The sequence below is a fragment of the Chaetomium tenue genome (genome assembly GCF_020726465.1).
Source record: "Chaetomium tenue strain MPI-SDFR-AT-0079 chromosome Unknown F5144scaffold_6, whole genome shotgun sequence".
Classification (NCBI taxonomy): domain Eukaryota; kingdom Fungi; phylum Ascomycota; class Sordariomycetes; order Sordariales; family Chaetomiaceae; genus Chaetomium; species Chaetomium tenue.
In genome coordinates, this window is record NW_027117334.1 from 1,751,959 (window position 1) to 1,773,330 (window position 21,372).

The 21,372-nt window shown below is 57.0% G+C and overlaps 8 protein-coding genes across 8 annotated transcripts; 3 read left to right on the top strand and 5 right to left on the bottom strand.

Moving 5' to 3' along the window:
- Positions 1-521: 521 nt before the first annotated feature.
- Positions 522-1,442, bottom strand: F5144DRAFT_605588 (uncharacterized protein; the record flags this gene model as incomplete). Its single annotated transcript, XM_066791439.1, has 1 exon — positions 522-1,442. One exon carries the CDS (start codon positions 1,440-1,442, stop codon positions 522-524), a length of 921 nt encoding a protein of 306 aa, XP_066639790.1.
- A 1,152-nt stretch (positions 1,443-2,594) lies between these two features.
- F5144DRAFT_495350 (Snf7 family) lies at positions 2,595-3,248 on the top strand (the record flags this gene model as incomplete). Its single annotated transcript, XM_066786094.1, has 1 exon — positions 2,595-3,248. The coding sequence occupies one exon, from the start codon at positions 2,595-2,597 to the stop codon at positions 3,246-3,248; it is 654 nt and encodes a 217-aa protein (XP_066639791.1).
- A 310-nt stretch (positions 3,249-3,558) lies between these two features.
- On the bottom strand, positions 3,559-6,770 carry F5144DRAFT_605590 (uncharacterized protein; the record flags this gene model as incomplete). Its single annotated transcript, XM_066791440.1, has 2 exons — positions 3,559-6,500; positions 6,578-6,770. The coding sequence occupies 2 exons, from the start codon at positions 6,768-6,770 to the stop codon at positions 3,559-3,561; spliced, it is 3,135 nt and encodes a 1,044-aa protein (XP_066639792.1).
- A 3,041-nt stretch (positions 6,771-9,811) lies between these two features.
- Positions 9,812-13,103, top strand: F5144DRAFT_595316 (Pleckstrin homology domain-containing protein; the record flags this gene model as incomplete). Its single annotated transcript, XM_066790678.1, has 5 exons — positions 9,812-10,351; positions 10,410-10,952; positions 11,007-11,249; positions 11,319-11,505; positions 11,560-13,103. 5 exons carry the CDS (start codon positions 9,812-9,814, stop codon positions 13,101-13,103), a joined length of 3,057 nt encoding a protein of 1,018 aa, XP_066639793.1.
- A 576-nt stretch (positions 13,104-13,679) lies between these two features.
- Positions 13,680-14,054, bottom strand: F5144DRAFT_496886 (mitochondrial 37S ribosomal protein mS37; the record flags this gene model as incomplete). Its single annotated transcript, XM_066786174.1, has 2 exons — positions 13,680-13,849; positions 13,946-14,054. 2 exons carry the CDS (start codon positions 14,052-14,054, stop codon positions 13,680-13,682), a joined length of 279 nt encoding a protein of 92 aa, XP_066639794.1.
- Positions 14,055-16,472: 2,418 nt separating this feature from the next.
- On the bottom strand, positions 16,473-17,519 carry F5144DRAFT_582283 (uncharacterized protein). The gene has a single exon (XM_066789490.1). It carries the CDS (start codon positions 17,355-17,357, stop codon positions 16,764-16,766), a length of 594 nt encoding a protein of 197 aa, XP_066639795.1. The 5' UTR covers positions 17,358-17,519; the 3' UTR covers positions 16,473-16,763.
- Positions 17,520-18,052: 533 nt separating this feature from the next.
- On the top strand, positions 18,053-18,974 carry F5144DRAFT_582284 (uncharacterized protein). The gene has a single exon (XM_066789491.1). It carries the CDS (start codon positions 18,178-18,180, stop codon positions 18,724-18,726), a length of 549 nt encoding a protein of 182 aa, XP_066639796.1. The 5' UTR covers positions 18,053-18,177; the 3' UTR covers positions 18,727-18,974.
- A 233-nt stretch (positions 18,975-19,207) lies between these two features.
- F5144DRAFT_605594 (uncharacterized protein) lies at positions 19,208-19,954 on the bottom strand (the record flags this gene model as incomplete). The annotated part of the gene is made up of 1 exon (XM_066791441.1): positions 19,208-19,954. The coding sequence occupies one exon, from the start codon at positions 19,952-19,954 to the stop codon at positions 19,208-19,210; it is 747 nt and encodes a 248-aa protein (XP_066639797.1).
- Between the last annotated feature and the right edge of the window lie 1,418 nt (positions 19,955-21,372).

The window sequence follows — 21,372 nt, forward strand, 5'->3', positions numbered from 1 at the left end:
GCAAACCTAGCGCCGGAATTCCTAGCGAACGGCACAGAAATGGGTCTAGCTAAAGTTTATCGGGCTGTAACATGTTTTATGTTCTGCCTTGAGCCCCTGGGGACTCCTTCAAGACCCTGGTGGTGACTGCGCCGCTCACCCACGGGTGTGGCACAACACCTGTTGGGGGTTTCGGATTCGCCTGCGCCTCGTGCATCAGACCTTGAGCTTTTGTGTGCCATGTTAAATTCCGTCGGATTTCTGTCCGAGACGCACAAAGCCGGCCATTTCAAGGTTTCAGTCAGCAGCTCCTTGCTGGCTCTGCCTTACGCGCAACACTTGTGAAGCCGACGGCGACTTATCAGTATGCTTGACAGCGCTAGGAAACCGCCGAATCGGTGGAATCCTTTTCGAGCCTGAGCTTAAACGTTAAACCCCGAGCTCTTAGGTCAACGGCAAATGATAGGAGAAACGGTAAGACTAAGTAGAGTGTATCACAACGAAACATTGCAGAACGATCAAGAACGCCTAACCCCCAAATCCTACTGCCTCGGCCACTTGCTACCATCGCGCAACCAAGCCTCAAAGTTTTGCATCGGCGCCTCCTGGTTTAAAGCCTCAATATCAGCTCCATACCCCTCCCTCTCAAAGAAGGCAAACATATCCCCCATCTCCTTGACACCCCACATCAACGCCCTGCCGAGGAAGGTAAAAGTCTGCGGCAGGGTCCCGCCCACAACCCTGTGAAAGATTTCCCTCGCCTCAGCCAGGGTCAGCTCGTCGCCGGCCAGGCTGACGGCCCTACCCGACCACTTCGCGGGGTCACTCAGGGCCTTGGCACCAAACACGCCGATATCCCTGACGCCGACCAGCTGGAGCTTGGTGTCGGGCTTCAGCGCGGCGTCCCACATGGCCGTGAACATGTAGCACAGCATGCCCGGGTTCATGTTGTCCATGAAGCAGACAGGGCGGAGGATGGTCCAGGTGAACTTGCCGCCGGCTTCCTTGTCGGCCTTGTCGCGCAGGTAGAGCTCGATGTTGTGCTTGGCGAGGAAGTGCTTGATGTCGGTCGGGTTGGTCCAGCTCTTCTCGTCGCCGCCGCGGTCGACGGAGCTGAAGACGATGTGCTTCACGCCATGGGCGACGGCGGCATCGATGAGCGGGATCGCTTGTTGCTCTTCTGGGGTCTTTTGGCCAGGGACGGTGACGATGAAGATGCTGTCGATGGAGCCCTCGGGCTGGGACGCAAAGATGGGGCCGGGATTCGCATCGTCGCCTTCGATGAGCGAAACTGTGCCATTGTGCTCCGATACGAGGTGCTTGGCACGTTCGGATTGAGCATTACGGGTGAGGGCCAGAATGTGGAAACGTGATGAGCTCTCGGGGAGGTCGAGCAGCGACTTGACTACGGCACCACCTTGCTGGCCGGTTGCACCGACGACGAGGATATTTTGGGGGGCCATAATATCGGATGCGGGCTTTGATTTGGGTGTTCGTGTGTGTATTGTTCTGAATTTGATGGCTTAATAGTAGTATGTGTGTTGTTTGTTTGTGAGGTTGGGGTGTAACGTGGTGGCGAGGAAGGTGGGGGTGGGGGAAGTCTATGATATCAGATGCGCTCCTGCTGTACTTGACCCAGCTTCTTTTTTTCTCTTTTCTCCTTTCTCTTGCTAGGATCTGGGGGATTGTGCCTCGTCCCCTCGGCGCCCGAGTTGGTTATCCATTACAGAGCTGACATTAGGACTAACCGTGATTTCTCCCATACATAACCCAACTTTAATTGTTTCTCCTATATGTAATCCGAGCCCTACCAATGTCAATTAGAACGGGAAAGGAAAAGAAAACGAAAATGGAAAAAAGATGGGGAAAAAAAGAGTAGAAAAGAAAAGAAAGGAGAAAGAGCAAGAGAACAGAGAAAGAGGAAGAGGAAGAAGAGAAGGATAAAGAGGAGAAAGAAGAAAAAGAAGGCGAAGTAAAAGAAGAAAAAGAAAAGAAGAAGAACTCAGAGCAAGTGCAGCAGAGCCCGTCTGATATTATAGACTTCTATTCCGCAACCCCCCACCTTGTCCTGTCGACACCTCGTCTTGTAATGCCTTCTAGTCGCTACGAGATTCTCTGTGTTTTAGTCCCAAACGGCTGTCTTAGTAATAGAGTCTCATGTTGAATATATACCGTTTCCTAGTCCTCCTGCATTACCAGTGCGGACTCAACTCGTTTCTCTAGGGCTGCTGTATTCGATTACGTTGGCATACTTTGTTTGCTAGTCGGCCGTGGAGCCATCACTCAGGACAAATGCGGCAACATTGACGATGGCGGCAGTTGTGGAATTCAGAGGCCTTGGCCCGCCGGAAACCCCACCAGCCCCACCGCCGTCAATCGCCGCCCCACCTTGACTTGCAGCCCCGCCTTTCAGGTCCCACGCACCCTGACCCTGACGCCTGGCGCTGCGTCGGCACCCCTCGGTGCAGCTGGAGTCCGGCAGCAGGCGTCCAAGAATCCAAACACCAAACCACAAGATCACCACCACTGCCACAACCTCCACAAGAACCAAACCAAACGACACCTTCCACCCACCGCACCGTTATTAGCCCCCTTCCCCCCTTCCAACCGCCAAAATGAACCGCCTTTTCGGGAGCACAGCTCCCAAAGCCCCCAAAGCCACCCTCAACTCCGCCATCTCCAACATCGACACCCGCGTCTCCTCCATCGACGTCAAGCTCGCCTCCATCAACGCCGAACTGCAAGGCTACCAAACCAAGCTCAGCAAGATGCGCGAGGGACCCGGCAAGACGGCGCTCAAGCAAAAAGCGCTCAAAGTCCTACAGCGGCGCAAGCAGTACGAGGCGCAGCGCGACCAGCTGCAGTCGCAGGTGTGGAACATGGAGCAGGCGCAGACCATGCAGGACAACCTCAAGAACACCATGGTGACCATCGACGCGCTGCAGAGCACCAACAAGGCGCTCAAGAAGGAGTACGGCAAGGTCGATATCGATAAGATCGAGCGCCTGCAGGACGAGATGGCGGATTTGCTGGATGTGGGGAACGAGATCCAGGAGAGTTTGGCGCGGAGTTATGATGTGCCCGAGGATGTGGATGAGGCGGAGCTGGATGCTGAGTTGGAGGCGCTCGGTCAGGAGGTGGAGTTGGATAGGGAGCTGGCTGGGGCGGGGATGGAGGGGGCGTTGCCGAGTTTTATGCAGGATGAGGTACCGGAATTCATTGACGAGGCGCCGACAACGACGGGGCAGGTGAAGGAGGCTGCTGGTTGAGTAAGGATGGGGAGACACAGAGAGGGAGAGAGAGCGGAGTTCATCAGGGTCGTTAGCATGGGACAAGCGATATCAATTTTCTTGACACATAATCTGGTACACGATTGGCAAAGGCACTGGGCTTTGCGGGCATGTTCATTAAAGTTATATATACAGGTCGCTCGGTAATCCTGGAGGTAGTCTACAAACGCCTGCCATTACATCGTCAATCATGTCCCTGGAGAAAAGAAACCCGGTAGTGTGCCCGTTGAAACCCAACCTGTAAACCGTGATGATGGCATCTCTATTCCAAAGCCCATTCCCCGCCTCCTTAATCCACAGGGCCAAAGAAACGGCTCGCCTCCTCCAGCTCCGTGTCTCCGTTGCAAAAGTCCCACCCAACGATCACGCTCCTTTGGCTACAGCAGATGATGCGCCGAGCGTCATATTGCAGCTTGAACACCCGCGCTGGGTTAGCCGGGTCGTGGACCTCGAACGGCGCCGGTGCCTGGGCAATGTGCGGGTGATGCTGTGCTTGTCCTTGGGGTGGGAGCTGGGGCGGGGTGGTGGTATGGCCAGGGAGGGTCACACCCGGCCCGGAGGCAGAACTAGAACCAACAGCAGCGGGAGCGGGGGGTAAAGCTGCTGCGGCCGCGGCGGCGAGAGACGTAGCAACGGGAGATGCTGCCTGATGCATCGGCGCCCCGTTGGGGGCGTGCGCGTTTGGCTGGAGGGCCGCTACAGCCGGCAACTGGACGGGCGTCATTTGGGAACCTGTTTGGGCGGCTGTAGCTGTAGCTGCGGTTCCCTCGGTGGAAGACTGGCCTGCTACCGCGGAACCAGATGCGGCGGCCTCTTGGTTCCGTAGGGCCTCGCGTCTTTGTCGTGCCTGCTCGAATTGCGCCCTGATCAAGGCGCTTGAGTACGTCTGCCTCAGCTGGCTCCTAACGACGGGATTTTGGTGTCGGTCGATCGCGGCTTCCACATAGCTACGGTGGATGAGGATCGCGGGGTGCGCTGCAATGGCCTGCCCTAGCGCTTGGGAGCCATTTTGGACCGAGCTGTCGATGACTTGGCGAAGCTGTTGAAACCCCGCGGACGAAAACTCAGTCTGGCCGAACTCCATCGCGAGTGCACCGATCGGGGGCAGTGTGGGTCCTGCCAAGGTACTGGGCGGCGCGCTGGCGGTTTGCGACCGAGACGCTCCGTTGGACGTGACCGTGGATGGCCCTGCGGCATCGGATACCGCAGCCGAAGGCGCGGAGCCAGCTGCTCTCAATGCCCTCAAAGCTTCGCGGCTAACGAGACTCTGGACGGCTGGATGTAGCGGGGCCAAACCCGTCCGGTCGTGTTGTAGGGCCGCAATGGCGGCTGTCTCCTGCTTAAAGTGATGCTGGTCTTTCCAAAGGCCTTCCTTATCTCTTCGCCAGATGATGATGCTTGCGTCGTAGCTGCCACTGACAATTCGCCCGTACTTGCCACCGCCGCCGCCGGGCGGTAGTTTCGCACCGTAGGCACAAATGTCCTCCGGCCGCCGAGATCCCGGGTTAGCATAGCGCCGGCCCGACCTAGGGCGATCCCGCTCCGACAGCAGACCGGACTCCAATGCCTTGAAATACGCCTGGTCCACCTTCTTTGCCTCGGCCAGGTCGTCTTCGACGCTGTAAGGTAGGTCTCCGAACCCCGCCTGGACCGTACGCACGAGACTCGAATGTGAACGGAGGTTGGCAACTTCGAGCCCAGTTTGGCGGTCAAACACCTTGACCTCATTATCACTGCTGCCGCTCACGATGCGGCGACCATCATATTGCACACAAGCGATGCCCTTACTATGCCCGACGATTGTCCGATTACACACCTGGGTTGGCCAGTCCCAGACTTTGATGTGCCGGTCGCCGCTCGCGGATACCACCTCACGGTCGTGGATCTGGACCGCATTGACGGCGGCACTATGGCCTTCGAGACTTCCGATCATAGTCCACGCCGGGATCACGGGGAAATCGTCAGGCGACATCGGGAGGTTGTAGCCGTAATTCTTCAGATTCACCGGGACCGGGTCCACCTCTTGATAGCCGAGGTCTCCATGGCGCAGCGGCTTGCGGTTGAAAATCTTGATGGTTTTGTCCTTAGAGCAAGTCACCAAAATGCGTTTGTCGAATTTAACATTGAGGACCGATTCGCGGTGGGCATTCTTTAGTATTTGGATCGGCTTCCCGGTCGAAAACCTCCAGACGATCACGTCCGAGTCTGAGCTGCCAGAAACGATCAGATCCTCATCGGGGTCCGAATCGAACTGTAGACACAGAACAGAACCCTTATGTTTGGCGAGAGTCCGAAGGCATCGCCGCGACTTCATGTTCCACACCTTGATCGTCCGATCCCGACTCCCGCTGACGAGGTATTGTGAGTTGAACTGGAGGCTGTAGACGCACTCTTCGTGGCCCTCCTCGGGATGGGAACGGTGTGGGAACTGGAAGTTCACAAACCGACCTCGCTCCCAGTTGGATTCGAGCCGCCGCCGCATCGTGTAGAGGTATTTCCAGTTGATCTTGTATCGTGTCGACGGTCCATCCCAGGCCCACAGCCCCGATCTAGCCAGGCGTGGTGGCTCCATCACAGTTTGCAAAAATGAAGGTCTGGTGTGCGAGGGCTCCGACGCCGCAGAAGGAAGCGCTCTCCCTTTGCCTTTGTCCACCGACTTGCCCTTGGAATTGGACCTCGATAGCGCGCTTGGCATGTCAAGATCGCCCATACGCTGGGAGATACCAGTCTTCAAGGCCGGCCTCCTCGGACCTCCAAAGATACTGGTTTCGGCCGGTTCCATCTCTGCTGGTTCCTGCTTAACAGCGCTCCCTGCATCGATCATCACCGTGTCCGTATCGGCGTCGAGCCTCGGTGATAGGGAAATGGCGCGCTTCTTATGCGCGTGCCCGTCGTCTTGGGACTGCATCCGTCGCAGCACGCCGTGGGTAGACGAAGAGGAAGGCCCGTTCATTTCCCGCTCGGCTGCCAGAACCTCGTCCAGCATTGCTTTCCATCCTTCTAGGAAGAACAACTGCTCCCATAACTTCCTGTCCAGTGCGAGGACATACCATGCCCGGCAGCATCGCGCGACGTTGATGAGTGAAAGGGGGTCGAGGAACTCGAGGATCTTGAGGCAGACCTCAGGAGGTAGGTATCGAACAAAGTCGATGTAGAGGCGAGGGTGCAAGTTTTCGACAATTTGAGATATCACGGTCGTCGGGAGGTCGTTAAGGATGGCCATGGCCAGTTCTACTCGCGAGACGGTGAGAACCCACACTGGGGCAGGGGAGGATGAGGATAAAAAAGCATAAGAGGACAACACTTACCGGTCTTGCGAGTAAGCGAGAGGCTAGAAATGTGTTGTAGCAACCATGGCGGGAACTCGTCGCGTGATCGAGCCGATCCCAGTGCCGAGACAGCGTCCTCGCGCGACTTGAACGGGAAGGATGGCGCGGCGGAGAGGGCGGTCAGAGGATCTTCAGAGTAACCTTCGTCGGGCTGCGGATTGAAACCAGCCATCGCTTGTCGGGTGCCACGGATCTGTGCTCAGAACACCGTCGAGCCACGGTCTTGCGCGCATCCGTCGATGGGAAGAGGCGCGAGGAATGAGCCGTAGAGAGAGAAACGAAGCGAAAATGCAGCGTCGGTGGGGGGTTCCCAACGGGGCAACAGGGCAACAGGGCGTCACTCTCTGTCGCTGGTCTTGTGTAACGATTCGCCGCTGGGATTGGTATCGTCGTGAAGCAGCGCCGTGGCGCAGCCCTGTCCGTTAATTGTGCAACAGCAAGGACACTGTCCCTTGCTGCCCAACAATCTAATGGCGGTAGTTTCCGAGACAGAAAGATGCGTTCCTGCGGATAGATGATTTCAAATGTTGTTGTTGTTGCATGCTTGCGCCCTGTGAGGCGGGACGGCGGCTGACAAACTCCCGCCGTGTCTTGGAACTGCCAGTGGCCTGGGTTGCTGGGCTGTGCCGGGGTGGGTTGGCGGGGCGAGGTGAGGTGGGTTCCAGGTTTTGCTCGATCGGCGACTTTTCAAGATCTAATTATCGACGTAACTATGATACAGGTAGGCAGTTGTGCAGGGAGGTAATTGGGATATCAGACTGAAATATCGAAACAACTTCCTTAATATCATGATAATTTCTTTGCAGGGCATATTCCAGAAACAAATGGTGCTTTGGTTATACACAATACACCAAAACCAGGAAACAAACTGGGCATTACTCTATCTCTTTTTATGCATCAGCAGAGCCACTTACACCTGACTGGGTTGTTGACACATTTCTCGCGCCCTTGTCCTTAAAATCTACAGCTGGTGACATCGTTGTTGTATTCAATCCCAGTTCTGGTTGATTTCGTCTCCTAAACATGCTGATGCGATGTATACTCTCGAAGGGAAATGGGTTGGGTCGCTCTTTTACATCTGAAAAACACCTAGCAACCGGTGATGGCATGGAAGTTATCCCAATCCCACAAGCCGATCTGTGGGTTTCGCTTTCCGTGTTGTCAGCGATGCATGGTGACGGACGCTTTGTAAGATCCACTGATGAGAGATCAAAGCAAAAGAGAAAAGACACCACGCTTGACGTCTCCAGATGTTGGGTTGTCAGCATCCCCTTCTTCCTTATTTGCAAGGATACCTCGGGCCGTCCCCTTTCCAAAGTTAGGCGCTAACACACAAACCAGGGACTGTCCCGCCAAATTTTGGGAGGAAGCCGATTCGATGTTCCAGATGTTCATTTGTTCTAGCGTGATCAGTGGCCTGGGCCACGTGCTGGCTTCAAGTAAAAGGGGGACATTTGCAAAAGGTCAGGGGTAATTAGAGGTGATCGCGAACCCAACCTCATGCCAGCCCATTGCAACGGCCAAATGTCAACTTTTGTCAAGGAATCGGGTTGAGGTTGACAGTCCGTTCACTCACGTGCTTGACGATTTGGTGACATGAAGACCCAGGCTTACCAAAAGGGTTTAGTACACGACGGCTCAAGTTCTGAAACAGGCAGGCCCGTCAGAATTATGCCTGAATGGAGGGGCAGCAAGGCGGTGCCGATCACCTCCCTCCTCCACTTCACCTCCTGAGCTGGTCGCTGTCACAAACCACGACCGAAATCCTCTTGAATGTTAGGATGTTTGCTCGCATTTGTAGATTCATTAGCAAATATTCGTATTGGATTTCTTTCTAGTTTGCATGTGGTTCGCAGGGTCTAGGATGAGGTAGGTAGCGGATGGTCAATTGTTAGGCTCTCTTCGAGTCCTTGCCCAAACCTTAGGCTGCCCGAAAGGGGACAACCCGAGGCGCCGACCGACTGCATCTGCATTTTCTGAATCTCGAACTCGGCAACTCGGATGCATTGTGTTTAGCCATGGGCTACTTCTAGCCTGTGAACTTGGCCATCCACCATGGAACTGTTCTCCCCATCCAGGTAGGCAGCTCACATCAGCCAGCGAAGACGGGAGAAGGCCAATAGTTGGCAGTCATGCAACGGTTAAAGTGCATGTCAGACACTCCAGGTCAGGCAGTTATGTAAACCCTCAGAATTACGAGAGAGCTTTCCAACCATGATAGAATGTTCGATTTGTGCTGTTTATGTCATTGATGACCCGCTGGGTGGTTATATCCCCTACCTAAGTTGGCCTGCCCGACCATCTCTTCTCCGGCATCCATTTTAAAACGTCGGACTTGTCCATCAGTGGCCAGTGGCAGCAGCAACTGGACGCCGCCTCCACGGCGCATTGATCACGCTGGCTCTTGCCCCCGCCGCACTCCGTGGCCCCCATTCTCCACCCCCCCTGCGAACCCACATCAGCGCCTCCCACACCGAATGGGCTGCCCGCACCTTTTGCATGCCAACCAACCAACTTGGGGACTGGTCACTTGCCGCGACCCTCCGTTTCAAACCACATCTCAGCACCGTGACCCGATCCCGAGTTCGCGGGAACATTCGGTACTCACGGCCGCTGCTTGTCCAAAAAATATTCAAAGAAAAAGGGAATCGTGCAACGGCTACAAAGGGATAGCCAAAGGCAACATCGACAAGAATACCGACAGACAGACTGAGCGATAACGGCCAACCACCCAGCGCAAGAGGAGGTCAAATGAGAGAGAGCACAACACCACCCAGTGAATCTGGACACCGATCACTCGAGCGAGAACCAGAGAACCCACGAGCCACAAAACCACGAATCGTACAAGACGATACCGGTCGCAGCCATTGCGACAACACGGGCAAACCTTACAGGGGTTCTTAAGACCGATAAAGCGGGCACCGACCAGCCCAACGATCGAAAAAGCCCTCCTGGCTGCCTTCGAATTCGTCACCTTCGACCACTTCCGGAATCAATCGCCGTCCCTAGTTGATTCATTCCTGTCGTTTTCGCCTACCGTGGTCACGTCTTTCCAAACCGAGCTTCGATTGATACCCGACCCAGCTTTGTCCGTCACAGTCGGCTCGATCATCCTCTCCCGCCCCGTGCATTTCCGACTGGGCTTGTGCGGACGGAGGGATAGTTATGGCCTATGCTTCTCTCCTTCGCACGAATACAGGCCCGGTCGCAACCATGGATGTTCTTGACAGGATGAATAGTATGGGCGTGCCGAACGCACCCCGCGCCAGCCAACTGTCTGGCTCAGCAACTTTTCCGACCACCAACTCCTCCTCCTCCGTGAACTCCTTATCCACCGCACAGTCAAATGGCCAGGTCGTGGCAACCAGTAACATCATAAACCAGAGGGCCGACGCATCCCGATCACTCTATCAAATATGCGTTGCCCTCAAACAGAGGCTGGCCAAGGTGCCGGGCTTTGAAGCATACATGGATCAGCTTGAAATCATGGCTGCGGATCCGGATGAGGGTGGCCCTGTCGAATCGCTATGGAAGCTCCTGCGAACTGGATATCCGCTCCTGGCCATCTACAACGCTCTGCAACCAGAAACCCCGCTGCAGGTTCAGGCAGCGCCCGAAGCATCCCAGTCGAAGCGGTCAAAGATTGCCATTCTCCGCTTTGTCGAGGCCTGCAAATCCAAGCTCATGCTTCCAACAACTGATGTCTTTATCATCACCGATCTTGCAGGCAATGACACCACCGGGTTTGTGAAGGTGAGTTCCCCTGTGTGTTCTGTGCTTGTGGTTAACGTAAAGCTGACTTGACTTGTAGGTCACCACCGTGATCAACCATGTTCTGGATCTTGCCGAGCAGCGGGGCCTCCTCCTTCAAATCCAGCCCTATCCTGAAGACAATACGATGGAAGCAGGCTCACAAATGAGTTACCGTGACTATGTCGTCCGAGAGTTGGTTGACACCGAGCGGAAGTATGTCCAAGATCTGGAACACCTCCATGATTTGAAGAAGACATTGGAGCAGAACGGCATCATCACTGGCGACAAAGTTCACGATATTTTCCTTAACATCAATGCCATTCTGGATTGCCAGCGGAAGTTCCTGATCAGGGTGGAAACAACGAACTCGGTGCCACAAGCGAGACAGGAGTGGGGCAGCCTCTTCTTTGCGAACGAAGAGACATTCAACCGGTGTTACCAGCCCTTTATCGCAAACCAGCGGAAGGCTGGGCAACTAGCCAGCCAGGTCTTTGACAAGATTCAGACAGCCGACCACCCTGTTGCTTGTGACTTCAACACCCTCGATGGTTTCCTCCTGAAGCCCATGCAGCGTCTTGTTAAATACCCGCTCCTTCTCAAAGTATGCAGGCCCCCCAAATATGCGCCCACTATAACTCCATCTGACACTCTATAGGATCTCCTAAAGAAGAACGAGGATGAAGCGACCAAGGCCGACCTCTCAGCAGGGATCGCCGCTGCCGAGCGAGTACTTCAGAAGGCTAACGAGGCTGTGAACCGGGATCTTCTGAGCGAAGCAGTCGACGACTTGGTGAACCGTGTTGAAGACTGGAAAAAACACCGCGTGGATCATTTTGGTGACTTGCTCATGCATGGAGTCTACACTGTCGTTACTGGCAAAGGCGACCAGGAGAAAGACGTGAGTTTTTTCTCTTCCCCTGTGACTCGCATTTTATTCGCTGCTTACTGATGACCCCTTTCTCGCAAGTATGAGATCTACCTTTTCCAATGCATCCTGTTGTGCTGCAAGGAGGTCGTGCCGGGCAAAACCAAGGATAAAAAGGACAAGACAAAGTCAACAGGACCCAAGGTGCGCAACAAAAACGCAAAGTTGCAGCTCAAAGGGCGGATCTTCATGACAAATGTCACAGAAGTTGTTGCTATGTCCAAGACTGGTAAGCATACCTCGTCCTTGACCCTCGGTCGCTCAACAAACACTAACTGTATAGGCTCCTATACCGTCCAAATCTGGTGGAAGGGGGATCCCGGCGTGGAGAATTTCATGATCAAGTTCCAAAACGAGGACACCATGAAGAAATGGGCCGCGGGTCTTGATCAACAGCGCAAAGAGAACGCCCCTCAGTTCGAACAAAAAGCCAGTGTGTCAGATGGTTTTGCCTGGATCAAGAACATGCCCGGCGGCTTGAAGAACCCCTATGTTCGGGATCTTGACGAGGATGAGGATGAGGAGGACGAGCCCAACGGAAGTATTATGGGGACAACACCCACCTCTTCCCAAGCCAGCACCCTCGTGGCGATGCCAGGCACAATCCAGCGGAACAGCTCGAGCAACAGCCTGCACCGTCAACGCTCTCTTACTGGCGATAGTACCCATCCCATGGCAAATCTCGGTCGGGCGGCACCTCCACGGTTCCCAATGCCTCTCCCCGCCCAATCAAACCTTAGCCTTCAAACCCAGGGCCAAGCGTCACCGTTATACCGCCCGGCGGAGACATCTTATTTCTCACCTACCGCAGAGTCTCCAGCCAGCCGTGCTAGCACTATCAGTGGCGTCTTCAACGGCGCAGGGTACCCTTTCCCCAAAACCAGCACACCCCAACCTTGGAATCCGGAGGATAGCAACCGGTACACTGCTCCGGCAATGCCCCGAGCACCTTCCCGAGACGGCCCATCTCCAGCCAGCGGCCTTGGCATGAATGGGCGCAACCCTCGAGGACCTTCGATGCCCGTAATGCCTCGCGACTCGGCGCAGTCAAGTCAGCTGCACTCGCGTATCCGCAGCCACAGCACCCCAGATATCAACGGCCAGAGCCAACGTACTACACAACCGATACCCGCCGTCCCCGGCATCCCAGCCCACCTCCACCAGCACCACCCCCCACACCCTACCCACGCGCGGCATGACTCGAACATCCCGCGCAGTAACGCAGGCAGCCCGGCAAACGACCTCCCGATACGGACCAACACCAGTTCCCCAGGGACCCAACGGATAAGGACGCCGTATGGGGGTACCATGGCGCAATTCCCTGCTCAACCCGTGTACCCGCGACAAGGAACACCTGGGAGTGGGAACAACCTGCCTCCACCTGGTCCTCCACCTCCTGGTATGGCTCCGCTTGCCCCCATGGATCCATCACGATCAATTACCCCGGGCCTCGCAACTGCACCGTTCGGCTCGGCCAACGACATGGTTCCGCCGACTCCAGACATCATGCCAAACCAGCTCAAAGTGAAGGTGAACTGCGATTTGAATGGCAACGGGGTCTCAGTCACCCTAGTGGCCCAATTTAACATCACCTACCAAAGCCTGATCGATCGTATCGACGTCAAACTCGCTCGGGTTTCTAACAGCAGTATCGCTAGAGGCGATTTGAAACTGCGATACCAGGACGAAGACGGCGATTTTGTAACCATCGAGGGCGACGACGACATACAGATTGCCATTTCTGAATGGCGTGAGGGCCAGAGCAGCATGCCGGGAGGCCTGGGGGAGATTGAACTTTTTTGCGTCAGCGAGTCGAGCTCAGCCTGAATAGGGGTGAAGAGGAGCCTTTTTTTTCTTCTTTTTTTCATGTTGCGATCAAACTGGGTGTTTTGTTCATTTGCTCACTGTTGTAGATTTGGGGAGATACCTACACGGGGTGCGTATCTGTTCTGAAGGGTATTACTGGCTTTGGCTTTGTGGTGGTCTTAGTAGCCCCTTGTTTCTCTCAATCGAGCTGCCATGTCATATTGCCCAGGTTAAACGGCCCGAATAATACTTGCTTTATACACTCTAGTACATGACCAAAACGGCCTCCTCCCAATGTAACGCCTCTTCCTTCCCATCACTCCCTTGCCCAACCATTGTTATACAAGCAGCTTGGGTATTCCCATGGGCACCGAATTGCAATATCATGGGCCGTCCATGCACCAACCCCGTAGCCTCTTGCCATTCGAAGACGTCCTAGGCCCAACCGTCTAGCCACTGGGAAGGGCGGAGTGGGAACCATCCCGTCAAACATATCCCGTCGTCGAATTTCGTCGCGCACGGGATGTATACGAGGTATGTCTTCGTTTGGGAGACGGTCGTGCCGCCGTTCTCCGAGCAGAAATACCAACCAATTCCTTACTTGTTCTTCTTCCCCTGGGCGATCAGCCGTTTCGAAAAGCGGGCGAGATGGTAGTTGATCGTGTTGGAGCCCTTCTTCGGCGCCGGCGGGGCGTCCATGCATGCGCGCAGCGCCTGCTCCACCGTCGTGCAGCCCCTCCCGTGATAGCCGGCCGAGGCCCAGCAGGCTGTTTTGTCAATGTGCGTTAGTGATTGAATTGTGGTGAGAGAGGCGGTCGGGTCGGGTGGTGGGAAGGGGGGGGGAGGGGGAGGGGCACGCATACCCAGGACGGAAGACATCACGGTCACGCAGGGGTTCGACTCCGAGCGGTTGGGGTTGCGCACGCGCAGCACGCGGAGCGGCGGAAGCCGGATCGGGTTCTTGGTGGACATTGTGTCGCGGTCTCTGTCGCTCTCTCGTGGCCGGGCAGTGGTGCTATGGCATCGCGGGTCGCCGTCGCTGGAGTCGAGATTCGTTCGAGAGCCGGCATTGAAAATGGGTGGAGCTCGAAAGATTTACGGTCACGTGTCGGTGGGCTTGGCAAGGGTCGGCTTCCAGGGGTGGACCGGCGCTTGGCAGAGCATGCGAGAGAAAGGTATTGGCTGAGAATGATTGGCTGCAGGTTGGAGATGTAAACAATTGACTCCCTGTCGCATGGCTTGAGGGGACCCTCTCTGAACCAAGACACGACTCCCGCGACGGGATTTATTTGGTGCAGACGCGTCGCATAACTTTTTGCACCCCCCACTCACTCCTCTGATTGTCTGTGTTGACATGAGTGACTGGTGGTGTTTTCTCTTATTTACTATTGCCACTGATACCCAACTTATAGTTTTTTATTTTGCCAATTCGTCATCATGATGGACCCCCTCAATATTGGCGCGGAGGTCACACTCGACAGCGGCATGCTGTCTCAGGAGTACGTCGCGGTTTGCCCAAGATTTCGTGGTTGGAATGTGAGCTAATTGGAACTCTGGCAGCCCGATTACCGCCGATTGTTTCCTGCCGCCACGGACATCCTGCCCGAAGGCATGGCAACGCGTTGCTGTCGCCCCCGTACCCGGCCTTCGTCGACAGCCCAGAATTTGGAAACGAGTTGGTGGGCAAGTGGCAGAACTTGGTCAGGGGCCATACGATCGCGCAATGTCAGAACTTGAACGGCAGGGCGATGGTCCACGAAAGCGAGCGCGACGCGCGCGTCACATGCAGGCTTGGAGCGACGCCAGGTGGAATCCAAGGGCGGAGGAGGGGTATGACGGGAAGCAAGCTCTTGCCGAAGCACGAGGTATGTCTATTGGCACCGCAAATTGTGCGACGCGGTCTAATAAGGTGATGCCAGCCATGGTATCTACCGCCGAGCAGGAAGCGGTGACCCCTCCGAACATTAACAACGCCAAACCCTCGACATTTTCCGAAGAGCGTTTGAAATGGGTGCCGAGGAAGCGGCATAACTCGCGCTGGCCGATCGAACCGAAGAAGGAATCTACACGAATGGTGGCCGACCTACAACCGTTAATCGAGTTCGAGGTACCCGCGTCGCCCGCCCCGAGCGAGGCTAAGTTGAGGATGGACGAGAACCAGATGGGGAGGCGCTCTACGCGCCGGCTCAGCAGGCGCATCTCTCTCATTCCAGGAGAGGGTTCACCTCGGAAGCTCCCCATGATCACCTTGTCACCCGCCGAGATCTCAACGCCAGCAATTTCCCCAGTCAAGAGGCCACCTGTCTCACTCTCGCCAACAAAGGTCGCCGACTCACCACACCGCTCATTCAGAGTTAACGCCACGCCTATGAAGGTTGTTTTGGACACGCCTAAAATTAACCCACCGGAGAAGTCCCCAGCGAAGCCTGTCGGGTCACCAGCCACACCGGAGAACAGGGCATCTGCCCCAGTTGCCAAGATGGCGGACCTCCCAGCTTGGGAAGCTTCACCTGCCAGCCCCGCTCCGTTGATGTTTGACCAACCGATTCCGGACATCCGAGATGAGCCTCAGTATGAAGCCTGCAGGCGACGCTCGCTCCAGTCCGCACGTAGAAGTGATCGCGGCTCGAGTGGTGCGTCGCGGCTGCTAGCTCTTAAGAGCGGGCGCGCTAGCCCCAATCGTAGGCACAGCTTCACGTCTCTTGAAGAACTACCAGCCGATGCTGGCGGAAGCTCCAAAGGCAGGCGAAACACCATGGACGTTTTCTGCGTGGGCCTAGAGGAGGTCCGCGGTGCCACGAGTGGCGAGGAGGTGGTTGAGATCGATATGAAGACCAGCCTCGATATCTTCGGTCAGCCGAACAAGACTACTGGCGACAGTACCAGCGAGCAGGAAAACCCCGAGGAGACACGGCCTCTCGAGTTGGAACCCCGCTCAACGCCCCCAGCCGACGTCGTGCCGGTGGACGCTGTTCCGGCACACGGTGATGAGAACGTTATTACCCCGGGACCCGTTTCGGGTTCGTCGTCTGATAATGCTTTTCGTGCGACGGAGGGGACAGGGGTCGAGGCGGAACCGGAACATACAACCCCCCGTCAGGCAGCAACCAGCCCGACGGCCAGCCCGGTCGACATGGGGCATGGCTCAACTGTTGAATTTACCCCTCACACCTCAACGGAAGCCTGGGATTTCGGAGAGGAAAGCGATTCCGATGTCATGTTTATCCCTCAGGACCCCGAAGGTCTCTCCACCATCTTCGAAGAGTCGACTTATCTCGAGGATGAATCTCCAACAGCAGACGAGGTCGAGCACACTGCTCAACCGACGACTGATGCCAGCACTCCATCAAGCTTTGTTGAGGAGCAGCCGTCTGACGACGAGCTAATCAAAGAGCAGCTTGCCAATAGTGAGCCTTTGATCTCCGAAGAGGGGGTGAATGAGACGCCCACGAGTGGAGAAGCGACTCCCCCACGCTCTACCTCGTCAGAGGTGAGCACAACAATGGATGGCGCGTCAGTAAGTGCGGTCGAAGTTTCAGTGGATGAGCGGCCCGCAGCCGAGTCGGTGCCTGAGCCGCACGTCTCCGCCAGCCACGTCGCCGGCACCGCAGCTTGCATGGCCTCTCCTGATTCGCCGCCCCTCGAAGGCGAAGCTACCTCAACCTCAACCTCGCACGAGATTCAGGAGACCAAGAAGACTGAACCCGAGCCCCCATCAAGCGGTGCAGAGTGCGCCGCGCCAAAGCCGGATTCAGACATGGCCCAAGTCTCGAGTTCTCCCTCTCGCGCGGAAGGCTCCACGGCCCTGATACCGGGGACCCCGAACAGCACCACCGCGGCAAGGTCCATGGAACAGGTTTCAACACCGGAGAACAATGCGGCCAGAGCTGCCACCCAAGAGGAGAGCTCTGGGTTCACTCCCATCAACGGCCGCCAGCCATCGCCTACGAATGCCCCGCCCTCACGTCTCCGGGACGATGATGAGCCGGATGCTGACCAGGAATCGGATGAGCTCGACGCTGATGAAGTACTAGAGGAGGAACTCCCAGTAGACGACGGCGATGATGCCGCTATGGCCATGGACCTGGACGAGGACCTGACGGTCCAAGCACCCAGACCAGAATACGACACGCTACAGCTGCATGCCAGGCATGACGACTCGGAGACGGAGATGCTGCGGAACTTTGTGACACGGGTGACAGCAGATAAGAACGCCAAGGCGGCAGCAGCAGCGGCCGCGCTCGTGAAGAAGATCGCCCGTCGGTCTAGCTCCATCGGGTCTACCACCTCCACCGGTTCCCCGATGGTTAAACCAGCACCAGAGTCCCCCGCCAGCAGGACGCCGTTGGGTGTGAAGAGCCCCAACAGCCCCAGCCTCTCCAAAAAGCGCAAAGCCGAATCTTTCGATGGCGACGACTTGGCAAAGGACGGCCCAGCAGAGGGCCCATCCGACCAGCCCAGCGAACCGCCCCGCCTCAAGCGGCGACGCACGCGCGCCGTCGACCCCGTCCTCTCCAAATCCTCTTCCGAAACCACCACCACAACCCCCTCCCCAGAACCCAGCTCCACCACCGGCAACGGCAGCGGCAGCAACAGCGAACACGATGCCGGCGACAGCGGCCCCCGCCGCTCCACGCGCGCCCGCAGCACACGGGTCGCGCTGCGCCCCTCCGCACCCTCCGCCAACTCGATCGCCTTCTCCATGATCCCCGTGCGGCTGCCCGGGATGGGCGCCATGGACGAGGCAGCCATGGACGCCCACCTGGCGTCGATGGCGCGGCAGCGCAGCGAAGAGAAAGGGCTGGCGGCCGCCACCCGCGCCAATACCCGCAAGAACAAGGGCGCCGCCCTGCCCCCGCCGGCCCTGCTCGCGCGCCAGGCGGAGGATCCGGCTGGTTGGCGAATGAGGGAGTTGAAGGGGGTTTGGGAGGCGAAGGAGAGGAGGGCGGGGAGGGGTGCTGAGGGGGAGGGTGAGGGGGGGTTGGAGGAGGCGGGTGGGGATGGGAAGAGGAAGAAGGGTGGTGCGGCGAAGGCGGTCAGGTGGGCGGAGGAGCTGGTTAGGTTCCAGACGGAGGAGCCGAGCGTGTTTCGTGGCATGGCTAGGGAGTTGCTGGCGGATGTGATGGATGATGATGGGGTGGATGAGATTGCCGAGGCCGAACCGCCGATGCCGGCCGAGCCTGTCGTTGAGAAGACGGCGCGCGTGGCGGCGCGGAAAGGTGGCAACGCGCCTGCGGCCCCTCCGGCGGCGGCTGCTGCTGCTCCCGCGGCGCCCGTGTCCACCAGGCGCACGAGGTCGTCTAGGTTGCCGCCGCCAACGCCGGTCAAGAAGATGCGTGGTTCGGAGAAGTCGAGCGGGGAGAAGGCGGCAGCCGCTGAAAAGCCCGCTGCCGAAAAGCCTGCCGTTGAGAAACCCGCCGCCGAGAAGCCCACCGCTGCCCCGAGCTTGCGAACCAGGGCGCGGTCCTTGCCCAAGCGCACGGCTGCAACTGCGGCTCCTGCCCAGCCGGCGGTTGAGCCGACACCTGCGGCTGCGACCACGAAATCGGGGATGGCCACGCGGCGGACGAGGGTTACGAAGTTGGGGATGAGCGGGAATGGGACACCGGCGCCGAAACGGAGGGGCAAGGCGGCGGCGGTTTAGTTGCGTTTGGCAAGGGTGTGGGAGTGGGAGGTATTTTGTTTTTTAAAGGCGGGAGCAAGTTTGCTTAGAATGCATGGCTGGATTTGAGAGCAGTGCTTGGGGAAAATAGCGAATACCCCTGTTAGAGTTTTGTGAGGGACGCCGATGGTTGAATTGGATTTTGGGGCATGGAAATTACGGTTTATTAGTCACGTACAGATTTGTCTACTGTGTATACATTGTCTTTCGCGCCTTAGGGGTGGCCGCCTTCACTGAGGTGTCACTGGTCGGTGTTATGGCTTCTTGCCAGGTTCGTGATTGCGAAATCGCAAGACAACCACTCTGTTGACTCCCTTATGTGATAGCCCATGGTATCAAATTTGTTACTCTGTACAACGCCCTCCCCACCAAGGAACCTAAAGGAGCTGAATTCCATGTTCAAGCCATCCCGACACCCAAACCCTTCTTGACAGACCGGCGTAGGTACATGCGGTACAGTACCTCACTCCAAGCCAAGAGCCTGCCCAATCCTCTCGGACCATCCCTCCGAGTCGCTCCCCACCTCCGCCTCCGTCGAAGACCCCGAGTCGACAATCCGGTCCGGCCGAAGCACAAGGTAGCACGGCACCTGGTCCCACTCCAGATCCTGGGAGACGAGCGCCCGCCGCCGCATCTCCGCATCCGCCATGATCAGCCGCGGCCGGCCCAGAATCGCCAGCATCTCCTGCTCGCCAATATCATGCAGACACAGCGGGGGGACACCCCCCCTCAGCTTCGCACACTCGTTCATGAACCAATCCGCATTCATGGGGATCTCATCCCCGCCCCACGGCACGCCCGCCCGAAAAGCGTGCTTCCGGCTATCCAGCGGCCAGACGATGCACACGTGGCTACCGTTGGGGCCCTCGTGGCCGCAGATGGCGAGGGCCAGCCCGAGGGCGTCGGCGGCGGCGGCGCGGAACCGCGGCCGGGCCAGCGCGGTCGCCGCGTGCACCGTGTCCAGCCGCCGCCACGTGTTGGTGTTGAGGTCGCGCGCCAGCCAGGAGAGGGTGTGCGGGCTGTGGTCGAGCTTGTGGATGATGGCGTACCGGCCCTGCGCGAAGGTGTCGCCGAGGTGGGTGGGGTGGAGTTTGCCCGGGCCGTACCAGTGGAGGTTCTCGGTGAGGTCCGAGTCGGGGTCGAAGAGGTAGGCGGTGGCGGGCAGGGCGGTGGGGATGGTGTAGTCTTGGTCCATTGGGTTGTCGGCCATTGTTGCGAGGGCTGTTGTTGCTCTTGTTGTTGTTCTTGTTCTTGTGCTTGCGCCTGTGATAGTGTGCCTGTGATAGTCTTGACTTGGGAGGTGTGATGACCTGTAGTTGAAGGGGTCAGCGACCATCGACTAGTACTTCTTTGATGCTATACTTACTGGTCGATGGCTGGTAACAGCACAAGTTTTGTGCGGGCAGGAGACAATCGTGAGAGGATATAGGGCAGTTGGCTCAAACCAAGGCACTACTAGATTAAACAGTTTATCATAAATCTGTGAAGGGTTCCTAGCCATATTGGCGCGTCTACTTCACGCGTTCCTTCTTCTTCTCTGCCAGACCCGCAGTAACGCGTTTTTTCACAAAACCCCTTTATTCGTCTCAACTTGTTAAGTCATAATCTGGAAGGAACGGTGAAGCCTATCGAAATGATTTCCCCCCCTTCTATCAAGCACTTACCACCTGGCATCCCGAAATCTTTGTGCCACTGCAGCGTCCGTCACTGGCCGTGTCTCTTCGAGGGGAGGCGTAGCGGCCACCTGTTTTATCAGTCGATTGTATAGACTAACGAGAGAAGCGAATACACCAAGAGCATTCCTTAGGCTGCGGCGATCTTCTTGGGGGTACGGGGGTCGCAGACAGGCCTCATAGAACTTAGGCCGGCCATCGAGGACGGTTATCAAGCCGCCATGGGTACGAAGATGTAGCGATTCCGGCTAAGCAACCTCAAGGTGGTTGGGTCCGTCGAATGGCCAAGGATGCTGAACGGCAAGAGGCCTCGGTCGGACCCTGTCCAAGGTAAAAGGAAAAGGTTCCTTCGAGAAGTATGCCTCAGCATCGTGCCACCGGCTGGCGGTATCCCAATTCTTGGATGGGAAAGGGGCCCGTTGCATTTGGGGACGCCCGGTGGAATCTCTGTACGATGACGAGTTGCATGCAAACGACTAAGTCCACGGCCATCACACTAGAAATGGGGAAACCGGGGATGAGCGCCAGCGACAACTCGGGACCGTCGACCGAATCGCTGGCTGTGGTGGTTGGCAATGAGGCAAAGGGATGTCTCCCTTTGGAGCGCCTACGCCCAACCTAGGCCCTTTTCCGCCCAGCGCAGCCAGCGTACCGGCGGATGGCTGGCCAGGTGTCCATGGCTAGCCCGCCACCATTGTACTGTACCTAGCTCATATGGTCAGCCAACGGCGATGTTCCAGGGGTTCCCACCAGGGGTAGCGGCACCACCAGTGAAGGTCCCGACGGCCCCCCCAATCACAAGGTTGATGATGGTGTATCGGTCGAATTATTGGCTAGGGTGACCTTCCGACGAATGGAGGCCTATATACTATTGGCTTCCGTTCTCCAGTGCCCAGAAAGAACTGTCACGAATTAGGATGCAAGCGTTTGAATGGGGAAGAGGTAGTGTGATGTG